General features: G+C 41.3%; 1 protein-coding gene across 2 annotated transcripts in view; it reads left to right on the forward strand.

The window, feature by feature from the left end:
* fgf11a (fibroblast growth factor 11a) overlaps positions 1-10,425 on the forward strand; it is an 81,379-nt gene extending 70,954 nt beyond the window's left edge. For both annotated transcript variants that reach the window (XM_008435590.3, XM_081600068.1), the window contains one exon: positions 361-10,425. In XM_008435590.3, coding sequence (XP_008433812.1) covers positions 361-500 — 140 coding nt within the window. In that variant the 3' untranslated portion in view covers positions 501-10,425. The remainder of the gene's footprint in view (positions 1-360) is intronic.
* The last annotated feature ends 1,776 nt before the right edge of the window (positions 10,426-12,201 follow it).

A 12,201-nucleotide genomic window follows, 5' to 3' on the forward strand; every position in this document is an offset into this window, starting at 1 on the left:
TGGAGACACCTACCTAAAAATGTTCACCAAAGTGGGCGGGGCCAAGAGAACCGGAGGGGCGTGGCCAAACGTGGTGATGAGAGGAGCTGCAGTCGGGACGAGGGAATATACGCTCGCTAACTTATAAACTTTGTCGCTGTGTTTAGCAACTTTTCAGACCCCTCCAGCGACATTTTTATAGGAAAAAAAAAATCAACTGGTGACATAAAGATTTTAAACAAACGGGATAATTCAACTGCTTAGGCACCGTTTGACCCAAATGGAACCAAACTGTCCAGTTTAACCAACGAATAAAGAGGTCCGACAAGGTTTTGTTTCCAGTTTTGATGACCTTCCTGTCTTTATGTCTTCCCTTCTCAGTGGCGATGTACAGGGAGCCCTCCTTACACGACGTCGCCGAACAGAGTCCGCCCAGAAAAACGCCCAAGACCTCCAGTGACTCGCCCGTGCTGAACAACGGCAAGAAAGAAGCTCAGTCCAAAACCAAAACCTCCTCCTAGCACCGAGAGACGGAGGACAGGGTGGACGACGGACAGCAAACCTTGACTCGGGTTGTGGACCTGAAACGTCCGGGTGTCCAAAGGTCCATGCAGGGGGATGCTGGGAAAGGGGAAGTCCCCTTTTGTCTTCTACCACACCAGCCCTCCACCTTCTTGCCCTCTACAGTCAGCTGAACCTGGGGTGTATAAGCAATAACTCAGTGTAGAGCTGAACAGTGGCCTAGTGTTTTAAAGCATGTCACCACAGCCTGTCTCACCAGCTGGACGGGCGCCCTCCAGCCGTCACGCCAGCGAGCAACCCTCCCTCCGGTCAACCAAATATCCCAGCAAGGTCTTCCTGGTTCCACCGCCACGGGTGCAACGTGCAAATATGTCCCCCTGCAGCACATTCTTCACAAATGGGTTTTTATCTCCCTGCAGGGTTTTCTGCTAATGTTAGCTTGACACAAAGCCATGTTAATGTGAGGCTGTCACACTGTTTCCGTTCTGCGGCCATCTGCTGCGTCCACATCTTCTGTTTGCGTCAGCAACTTTCAAATATGGCCTGAATTCTCGTCAAACGTGTGTGTGTGTGTGAATGTGTGTGTGTGTGTGTACATATCGCAGTGTTTTCCGTTCTTTTTCACTCACCTTTGGCACAATTTGATTAGTTTGTGACATGGACTCAATTTTCCACTCTGCGGCACAATAAAACTCCCTCCCGTCCCTCTGGCTCTGCTAATGGAGTCAGAGGCTGATCAGAATCTTTCGACCCTTAAACAAGCAGCCAATCACTCCCTCGACACACACACACACACACACTCAGCAACTACACACACACTCATATGCATTCTGTTGTACTTACACATGAAAATGATATCATGACCATTACGATGACATGCATTCGCTCAGTGGCAGCAGGTGTGATGGAAGACATAATGAGTCGTAATGGAGCTGTTGTGATTGCATTGCAATGGCTTTTCTTTTGCACAAACCCTCCAGGGCAACATGGCATCTGCATGTCATTGCTGCCAAACTAAATATGCTCATTTTTTATTTTTTTCTACCAATCTGAACTGTGTGTTGAGCTGCACATGCAGATTATCGACCACGCTGTCAAAAGGTCAGGCGTTTTGTTGACCCTGCGCTCGTCACTGAGCATGTTGGAGTCGGTTCAACTCGTCCACATTAGTTTTATGGATGTTTAAAGCCCCACATCGATCAGTTAGCGTCCATGACAACGGAATGCTGATGTTTGATTATGTTGGTGATCAGAAAAATGGCAATTCATGCAGCTATGCAGATGGTTTCTTTTTATTAAATAGTTTAAGACAAAAACATCAAGCGTAAATAATCCGATTAGAGAAGTGGGTTGTTATTGTTTTAGCGTCTGTTAGCAGTAGACAAGACAAAAATCAAGGTGAAAATTATCAATGGGGATTCAAAGAAACTCAATTAAGCTAACAGATCCCAAAACTCAAGCTAATAATTATTTAAATATAAGCTAATGGCTACCCTGAGTCAAGCTAATAGCTAGGCAGTTGAGCTAGCAACTGTTCAGTTGAGCTAACCGCTGTTTGGAGTTAGCCCAGCTGCATAGAGACATAGCCTAGCAATTACGGAAGAAGAAAGCTAATAGCTACTCAAAGCTGAGCTAACAGCTAACTGAATTAATATCTACTCAGAGTCAAGCTAATAGGTCAGAGTGGAGCTAACAGGTCAGAGTTGAGCTAACAGCTAGCCAGAACCAATTTCTCATAACCAAGCTAACAATTTTTCAGAGTTGAGCTAACAGTCACTCAGAGTAAAGTTAATAGCTCCTCGTCAAGATAACAGCTATCCAGAGTCAAACCAACAATTTTCCAGGTAGTGCTACATTTACGACACGGGACGGTGCAGTTTGGTTTGCAAACAGGGGAAACGAGGCATTCGATTCAAGCTAACATTTACTCTCAGACTCAAACTAGCAGCTCAAAGTCAAGGTAACAGCTGCACAATTGAGCTAACAGCTAACCAGAGTTAAGCTAACATCTACGTAGAGTGAAGCTAACAGCCGCTCCAAGTCTAGAAATTGTCTAATAGCCACTTAAAGTGGCACTAGCAACTAATTACAATCATTCTAATAATTGTCCAGAGCAGAACCTGTTGGAAGAAATATTTCCCAACTCTGAAACCCATTGTCTCTCTAATTGAGCAAGTTTTCTCTAATATTTTATTATTTATCCAAAGTTAAGAACCAAAGTTCCTTTCTGCCTCCACATTCAAGGTAACACTCAATTATTTTCATAACTGGGGTTCATGTAGATAAATTTAAGGGCTGGATCATGTGCGTGAGCCGCAGGGGACGGCAGTGACTTTATGGTCTTATTATGTTTTTATTGTTGTCAACATTGATAAAGAAGTAATTTTTTTTAGCCGTCTAGTTTTACAGTGTGGTAATAATGTTCAAGGTGATATTTCACCAATGCGGACTTCCATACGTGTCGAAACTTTCCCACAAACTTTTACTCTGCATGACCTCCAGGTTTACCTACATTTAAACATTATTAACAGAGTTTAAAACTTAAATCTATACTGTTTATGTAGGATTTTACAACAAAATAAATAGATACCATCAAATGGGATGATGGGAACTGGAGACATAATTAAATCATTTTTTCCACATTAAACTTTCTTGGTACAATTTGATCAAAAGAGTAATTGTTTATAGCATAAAAGTAATGTATTATAGGAATACATAAAAGAACGTAAAAGATCTGGGAGAAGAAAAATGGATCGGATGAAGGAGGCAAAAGGACATTTTAGAGAGGGTAATTAGTGATGATAAGCAGAACAAAAAGAGATTGAAGAGGGAATTACTGCGCTGGACGGACGCTCTTTTTTGCACGTTTCTCCTTCCGTGCATAATCTTTTGCTCCCTTGAGCCTGTAGTTGTAAATAATAATAAGTGATAACCAAATCGGGCGAAGCGCTGAGCAAAGTAATCTGCTACCTGGGAGATAAAGCTTTCCAGAGGAAATCGAAAGCAGTTAGGTGATGAATAAAAAATAAAAGTTTGAAACATACAAGGAGACAAAATGAGGAAGCAAAGAAGAGAGAAAAGAGTTTCATAATTCAGCATCTGTTGGTTTCTTTTTTTCACTCCGGCTACATTTAAAACCTCTTTTAATCAACCAGCAGCTTTGGTTTGGTTGTGTTTAACACACAGCCTCTATGGATTCAATGCTTTGCTAAGTAATTACTTAAACCAGGGGTGCCCAAACTTTTTGAGACCAAGATCTACTTTTTCTCTCACCAGCCGCCTGAGATCTACCTCATGACACAAAGACATAAAAACTGCAAATTAAACTCTATTGACTTATTTTATATGCGAATATACATCAGTTTATAGCAGAAATAATAAAGTTACATAAATCCTAATCCAGTTTCTTTGTCAGTGAGATTCTGACACTGGGAGCAGGTTTCTGGTTTCTCAGTCAGAAGCTGGTTGCAAACCTGAGGCCAGCAGGTGTCGGTCAGCAGGTGGTGGATCTGAAATTTGGTTTGATGACCTCGATATGAGAAAATACAGACTGATTGGAAGAAACACAGAGCCTAGTAAAGGTAAAGGCAAATCTTCTGAAGTCGGGATATAATTAATTTAATTTCACATAATTATCGCGGTAGACTTTGTTAAAACTTAATGAAATATATTTGTCCTATTTGATGTTTGTTGTGACGTATGCTCACAAACGGACGAGGTAATCAGTCCAAGTTTGTCGTTTATTGGACGTTCAGAAACTACAGCAGGTGTAATGAGCCACAGCAAAGGTAAACAAAGGTAAAACAACCCGAAAAGACGATCAACTCAAAACCACTCCTACCTTTTTACTCTCTCTCTCTCTCTCTCTCTGTCGGTTAAGCACACCTGTTGCCGTGGCAACCGCCTGCGCGCCCCGCAAGCCGAGCAAAGATTACATTAAAAACACATTCAGTCCATTACGATATCAGGTTTCCAGGTTTGATATTTATTAATAAGCCTCTCATGAACACAGCGGTGGTTGAGTAGCTAATTTAAACTCCTGCTCTGCTCGTCAGTCGGTCTTTGAGTCGGAACTGAAACGCACTGAATTGCGCAACACCTTGTTGAAACAATAACTACTGAGATTATTAATTTTAACACGTTTCGTTGACTTTTTTTATAATTATTCTTTTTTAAATGAAGCTACAAACGTTTAGGGTCTTAGTGAAGTGCTGGCCTCAGCGTCCTGGCGGCGGTCAGTTTGTCACCTGCCGAGATCGACTCAAAACCTTTGGTCGTATTGGGCACCTCTGACTTAAACGTTTCATTAACTGGGGCTCTAGGTTAGTGTAAACTGGGACTGGATCGTGTTTGGTAGATATTTGGAAGGAGTTTAGTAAAAAATGACCGTAACCTCATTGTGAAGTTTGGAAATCAAAGTTTGATTCAAGTTTGAGAAAACCTGCTGAAGGCTAAAACTTCTGTTTAAGAGGTTTATTTTGTTTTAAACAAAAGTCGCATATAAAATTAAATTTACAGGATTTATCTGAGATATTTTATTGTATCTACAGATTTCATATAGGCATGTAGTTTTACCTATAAAGACATTAATAAAACCCATGTGACATGTTAGCATAGCAAAGAATAATTTATATTACTAATAGAAATTAAAAACAGCTGTTTTTTGTTCCCTGAACTTCCAGATTAGTTTTGTTTAAGAATGATTCACCATTAGCTTACCTCATAGCTGTTAGCATGATTCTGATCACTTTGTTTAGCTCGACTCTTATTAAGTTTAGCTGTTAGCTCCAGTAACAGCTTGACTCTTACAGTTAAAGCTTAACGTTACAAACAGTTTCACATTGAATCACTGTTTATTCTGAGTAGCTGTGAGCCTGATGTTAGTTTAAGCAGGCATTAGCTTGATTCTGGTTAGCCGTTAGCCTGTTTCTGCGTAGCCATTTGCCTCGCTCTGTTAGCTTTGAGCTGGACTTTAGTTACCTGTTAGCTGTTATATTTTGAGTCTGATCTTAACTCTTAGCTGATAACAACAACTAAGAATCATGTTAGAAGGGCAGATAATCACTGACCTCTCTCCATGTTAACTCTGCACTGTTCTGATTTATAAAATATCACAACATTCAGAAAATGCTAATTAGCTGTGTTCCCATGTTCTGGTTTGCATATCAGCCGGGCTACAGAAAGCGTGACGCTACGCATGGCTGTAGATCAGTGGTTCTTAATCTTTTTTGAGGTACCGAACCCAAAAGAAGTTTCATATGCGCATTCACTGAACCCTTCTGTAGTGATAAATAAAATATGATTTTTTTTTTTTTTCCCCCAAATTCAAGATAGTTGAATAGTTGGGTTGGTGGGTCACACCAAGATCACTAAAGGCGTTTTCGCACGGAACGGAACGGTTCCGAGCATGTTTGCATTACAACTTGCGACCAGTTCCACCCGGCCCCATGGAACCACAAGAGCTGTGGTTCCAATCGGGCCGGCCAAGCGGTTCTGCTTAGAACCAGCAGCTGATTGGCCGCTGGTTGTTATGGAGTCAGTCGTTGATTTTCCGTTGACAGCTGGCTCTCACTAAACTGTATTTTATTTTGTAAAGAGTGCTCTTTTCAATATTTTTATTATTAGTTTTAATTAGCAATGGATTCGTCTCAATATAGTGCAATCACCTGGTCTAATGATGAGGGTTTTTTTCCTCCGCTTACTCGCTGATGAACCAGCACAGTCGGCCGCTACATCGAAACTATTGTTTAGTTTTAAAAATAGTGACGTCCGGTACCGCTTCGATGGCGCCCTCAGTGTAATGCGAACACAACAGGGCTGGGTCCGTTCCGTACAGTGCGAAAACGCCTTATGTCTTCTTAAAAGGTAGAGTCTCTGAGAACAGTTCTTCAAAATATAGTCAGTGTTTTCAGCACAGTTCAGCTGACTGTCCAGGAACGACCCATGGTATTTAAAATTTGCCACAGTTTCAACAAGTTGGCCATCGAGAGAAACTGGAACCACTTTAAGGTCTTGTTTAGATCATTTAATTAGCTCTACATTCCTAAGAAAATGAAAAATTATAATAAATAATAAAGACTTTGCGGTATTCTGATTTAGTAATGTAATTATATTAGTTGTGTTTTCACCCCCACGCCACTAGAGGCAGTATCAACCCCGAAAAGATGCGACTAAGGAGCAGATTTAGAAGTTCACCGAAAGTTACAGAATTTGGTAAAAACTGTGAGTTTTTCTGAAGTAATTAAAGACACAAGTTCAAATCCATGCTGAGAGTGGAGCTCCTTCAATCAGGGCTCCTCCGCAGCTCTGATTGGCTAAGCAATGTAACGTGATCCTCTGCAGCAAGTGATGGCAAAGCAGGGCGTCATCACGACTTTACACAAGTGTGTCTCTGCGGCAGAGGCTCCGCCGAACCCCTGAGACCGACTCATCGAACCCCTGGGCTTCGATCAAAACCAGGTTAAGAACCACTGCTGTAGAGGATGAAAACTAGCATGGACCTCAAAAGGACCTAGAGTCCTTCTCCCTGAGCCGGAGGTTTGGACATTTTTCTGAGTTTTGTTCCTCTGGTAAGGCAGAGTTAGCTACATCAGAAGTTATTCCGCAATTATGTTTCCATCTTTTCGGAAAAGCCAAAAACCATCTCAAGTGAAAGTAAAAATCTCTCTGCAAAATTACAGAAGGCTTTTTGTTTTTCAAATTTTACTGTTTCCATCAACTGACTCTTCAAAATTATAGATGAAACGGCGCCCCCTAGCTGTAATGCCTTTGGCCTTCCTGTTATCTGCTGGTAGTTTGAATAAATCTGATGCATTTCAGCAGATTTTTAAATATGTGACTCCCTGATTGGAGGGTTATTGATATGTTTTGATTATCACATCATGACACATTACTGGATCATTTTTTGCGAGTGGAGTGCATGATTGCATGAGCGTGGGATTTGCCTCCCCAAACCTTCAATCGAGTCAAACCGTGTAAAGTTTCCCATCTATCGGAGGTTTGATTGGTGAACCGAATTTACCGCCTTTAGCGTCTCCGGGTTCCAGACTCCCGAAACGTTCTACGTCTTCCCCTCGTAAGAGTTTGGCGTCGCCGTTTGTCCGGATGAAAGGAGCCGGTGAGGGCGGCTATTGAAAGCGAGTTAAATGATGTATATCTGATTCAGCCGCTCTCTTCACACACACCTCTCTCCCCGGGGACTCCCTTCACTCCCGTTTCTCTCGAGTCAGGGCCTCCCTCTGCTTACGGGGCGAATTACAGCTGCAGAGAGGGAGGGTCACGCACGGCTTCTCTTTTTTCCAAGGACTCGGAGAGGCACTAGCTTCCAATAAAGCCCACCTTCCCTTTAACCTGGAGGCAGAGCGAATGTGCGAGACGCCTGGTGTGAAATTTTTTGTATACATGTGAGAAATTGAAATCGATACGTGCGGTTTCCTTGGGCGGAAAGCAATAAAGTTCATTAACAAGGTGCAGCCACATCATCTGGAGGAAAAAAGTGTGTGTATTTATTGCAGCTTTTTTTTTTTTTTGCTTTGTCCCTTTCGGTGTGGCAGCTGTTTAAGTGTGCGAGCATTAGTTTGAGGTGGAGTCCCTCCGCCACATCTGCAATGCAGCAGAAAACACAAAAAAAAAAGAAAAGGAGAGAGGGAGGAAGAGAGAGGCTCTGACTCAGACAGACTTTTGGTTTAGCTGCTTCATTAAAGTGCTTTTATACTGGAATCCAGAGTGCCTACTGTCACATCCTGTGTAGCAACAGATTAACTTCACGTGAATACGTTTTTAAGGTACATCTGCTTCGCTCTCATCCACCAGGACGACGGCCGGGGAGGGACTCCACCTCTTCGCAGCTAACGCACTTCTATTTGAAACTCTGAACTCCCTCCTGACCTGTCCCTGGCTGTTTTGACTGTATTTTAAGGCAATATGGATCGTGATGTTGGTATTTATTGGTGGAATTACTGTGAATTGTGTCGACAATGTAATTCCATGTTCGGTCTATATGTGTGTGATTGTTTTTTTTTTTGGTTAATTTGGTGTCTTGAAGTGAAGCTGATCTGGTTTTACTGACGTTTAAAATTGTGTGATTTTAACCTCAAGTGCACAAGAAGAAACAACAGGATCCTGTCTGACTCTGTTTATCGAACCAGAACCCAACAGAATTGGACTTAAAAGAACCGTTAGAAGGCGTTTTCTGTGTCTTGGCCCACTGCTTCAATACATTGAAGGTCCCATTACAATATTTCAAGCTCTGGAGTTTGACTGGACCATTGAGGCACCTTGATTATTTTCTTTCTCAGTCATCGTGTGGCAAGTTTCTTGATTCTGGGACAATAGTCCTGTTTCTGACGAACTTTGGGCCAAATTGTAGCTTTAAAACAGGAATTCTCTCAATCTGCGTTTCCATTGCAAATATCAATATTCCACTAATGACAAAAAACACAATTTTGGTGTTTCCATTAAATAAACGCAAATAAAATCACGTGAATAAATTTGTTCACGCCATCCGTCATTATCCTTTAACTACTTCCTGCCATGATTGTTTTCGCCAGTAGAAACATCCGGTTATTGAACACACGACTCGCGCGACATGAAAACAGTGACTCCTTTGCAGCTTTGTGAAATACACAAATTTCGATGTGGCCAAATAAAATAAAGAGTATTTAAATTGGCATATTTTCATTGAGCAAATTTATATTTGAAATGTCAATTCGTGCAGTTTTATGCATAAATACTAAACAAATTGCTGCGTTTGTTAGTGGAAACAGCTAATGAGACTGTTTTCACACCTGGTAGTCTGGCAGACTTGGTTCGATTGATCGGCTTGTGCGGTTTGATTTCACACTGCACTATGTCCAACGATCCTTTGAAAAACTCTTGGTTCCAGGGGTTTGGAACCAAACCAAACCAGCACATGTTGGTTCCAGAACCAACCAACATGGTTTGGGTTGGTCCCCCTGGAACCAACCCAAACCATGTTGGTTGGTTCTGGAACCAAAGTGGGTCGCTTTGGGGGTTGGTTCGAACCCAAACCAAACCATAACCAAACCTAATATAATATGGTTTGGTTTGGTACCGCAATGCCGATATGGACATTCAAAGTTCCCTATGGACTTCTTCTTTGTTTATTAAATATAGGATCCTGTTTCAATGTAGCCTTGAAGTTAAGATTGCATTAATTTTTAAAACCAGTTGAAGATCAAATAGTTTTTCTGATTCTCTCACATTAAAAGAGGGTGTACTTTCTTTTCACCATGTGTTTTGCCTCCACATTGAGGCACATGCGAGTATGAAACCTTAACTTATGGAGGAAACGTTTCACACTGACCAACCGTCATCTGTCCACACCTCCTTCATGTTATTATTTTTCTTTTAACTGTTGTGTGAGTCTTCCAGAGAAACGGTAGACGTTTTGTTTCAATTCCCGTCTTCCAAATGCAAAAAGAGTGCTTCCAGTTATCAAAGCCACAATGAGACTATTTTTATATTCTACTGGGGCAAAAAAGTACATATATCTAAATATATTCCTCCTATATATGTGTATCCATGCAAGCGTGCCGGGGGGAAACGGGGCGACTCTTCCTGTTTCCAGCCGGGTGGAAAAACGGCGCCACTCTCTGCCATCCGGACCTGCGGATCACTGGGGACAAAGGAGCTAAAGGGGGATCATAGAGAGCCCTGGAGCTCAGACTGCATCCAAGTGGAGGGACTGTGAGCATGCATGCGCTGATCATTTACTGGACAGGAGTTACCCAGTATTTACTCTTTGACCCTCTTTAACCACCTAATCTTCTTCTCACTATCCCAAACTCTCTGCATTTGCAATATGATCTGTATTTATTTCTATAATAACTTACACAAAGTCAACGGAGATGTATTATTGGATATAATTGAATAAAACAAACTAATATATTTGTATGATTGTAACACTTGTCTCTGAGGAGTTTTTTTAATGGGGAGGTTAATGGGATTATCATTCTGCAGTAAAACTGTTTATTGTGGTACTATGCAGTAAGTAGTACTTTCACCCGCCAGTTTTTCGTGATTCCACGATGGCGGAAACTTATATGAAATCAACAAATTCCTGAATTTTTAAGCACGACTGCATTTTAGGGACATTGTAGATGGACAAATAAAAAAGGAAATGTACATTTTTGTCAAAAAAACAAAAATTTTGATATTAACCTCAGATTTTCCTAAACAAAAAGTCTGAAAATTTCAGAGTTTGAAAAGACATTTTCGTAAACAAAAATGTTTACTATTCAAACTGAAAAATGGAGATTAATCTCAAAATATGTGAAGCGTTTCCTATCAACATTTTGACTTTGGAGCTCAGAAATGTCTTTGTTTTGTGTAGAAAATTTTTGACTTTTCAAACAGAAATTTTCATATTTCTTGGTGGAAACGTACTACTCCTTTTTTGTTTGTTTTATATCAGTGGTCCCCAAACTTCTTCCTGTGAGGGCCACATAACTTTTCCCTTCTCTGGTGGGGGGCCGGAGTCAGTTTGTAACAGAAAAAGTGTGACGATTGCAGGAGTTCCTAAATGTAAAAATATATTGTTTTCCAAAAAGCACAATCAAATAACCCTCTCTGGGTTCTTCACAGAAAAAATCCAGGAAGGATTATAGTCCGTATTTTCCGAACTATGAGCCGCACCGGACTATAAGCCACAACCCCAAAGTTTTTTTTTTTTTTTTAAACCAGTAAACATACACATCTAAGCCTCAGATATCTCTGCCGCTCCAGGTTTTCCACAATGATGCAGCAGCAGCAGAGGGGGGCGGACACCCAAAATCTGAGTCATAACAGATCAATTCAATATTACTTTTATTAGGGTTGAAAGTTGCCAAGATTAGATTTAACAGAACTGATCATTTTCCGAATGGTAACTGTAACAGTAAAAGTGCTGATCCTTCGTGTTGCTACTAGCATGTGCTAAATCAGTGGCCCCACCCTGTTTATTACCGCGGACCGTCAAGACTTGGAAATTTTGATGCGGCCCGGGAGAGGGGGAGGTGGATGAAAAGTCAGATAAGGCTTCTGCCCAATCTGGGTTGTCTTGGAGTTTTTATCGCAACCTGTGGGATTTTCCCTGTCTGGGAACGAGAATACGACCTACTGAATGTGACAGGTAGTCAATCATAAAGCGCTGTGACGTCATAACAGAGGGGAATCCCAAACAGCTGACATATCGCGCAACTGAGAGTCCGGTGGATATCGGAGATGATATGTGGAAATGTTTATTATTATATGTAAAGGTCATTATTATGTATATTCAGTTAAAAATGTTAACTATGAAAAAACATATTTGCCTCCAAATCATAGCGGCAGCAAATAGAGCGGCTGCTCCCGTCGTCTTTCATCCACCGCCTTTTCTTTTTGTTACATCTTTTATGTCTTAAAATGACTCCACAAACTATCACTATTGCTTCTACATCATCATCCGTGTTTGCTTATTCTCAATTCCCGCTATGTTTTTTTTTTTTTTTACTGGATTATCCTCTGGAATCGGGATGTTCGTGACTGGAATCGGTTCGTGTTGCTCCTGCCTTGGAGACACGAACCGATCGAACCTGTTATACTTTTATCAGCTCTGTGGTCACAGAGGTTTAGAGAATCGGCCGACAATTCTTAAATCTTTCCGTCTAAACCAGACTTAAGACTCACAAGCTCTACTCATCTCCTCTCGACCACTGCCCA

This window comes from Poecilia reticulata, chromosome 18 (genome assembly GCF_904066995.2).
Source record: "Poecilia reticulata chromosome 18, P_reticulata-male-v2, whole genome shotgun sequence".
Classification (NCBI taxonomy): Eukaryota; Metazoa; Chordata; class Actinopteri; order Cyprinodontiformes; family Poeciliidae; genus Poecilia; species Poecilia reticulata.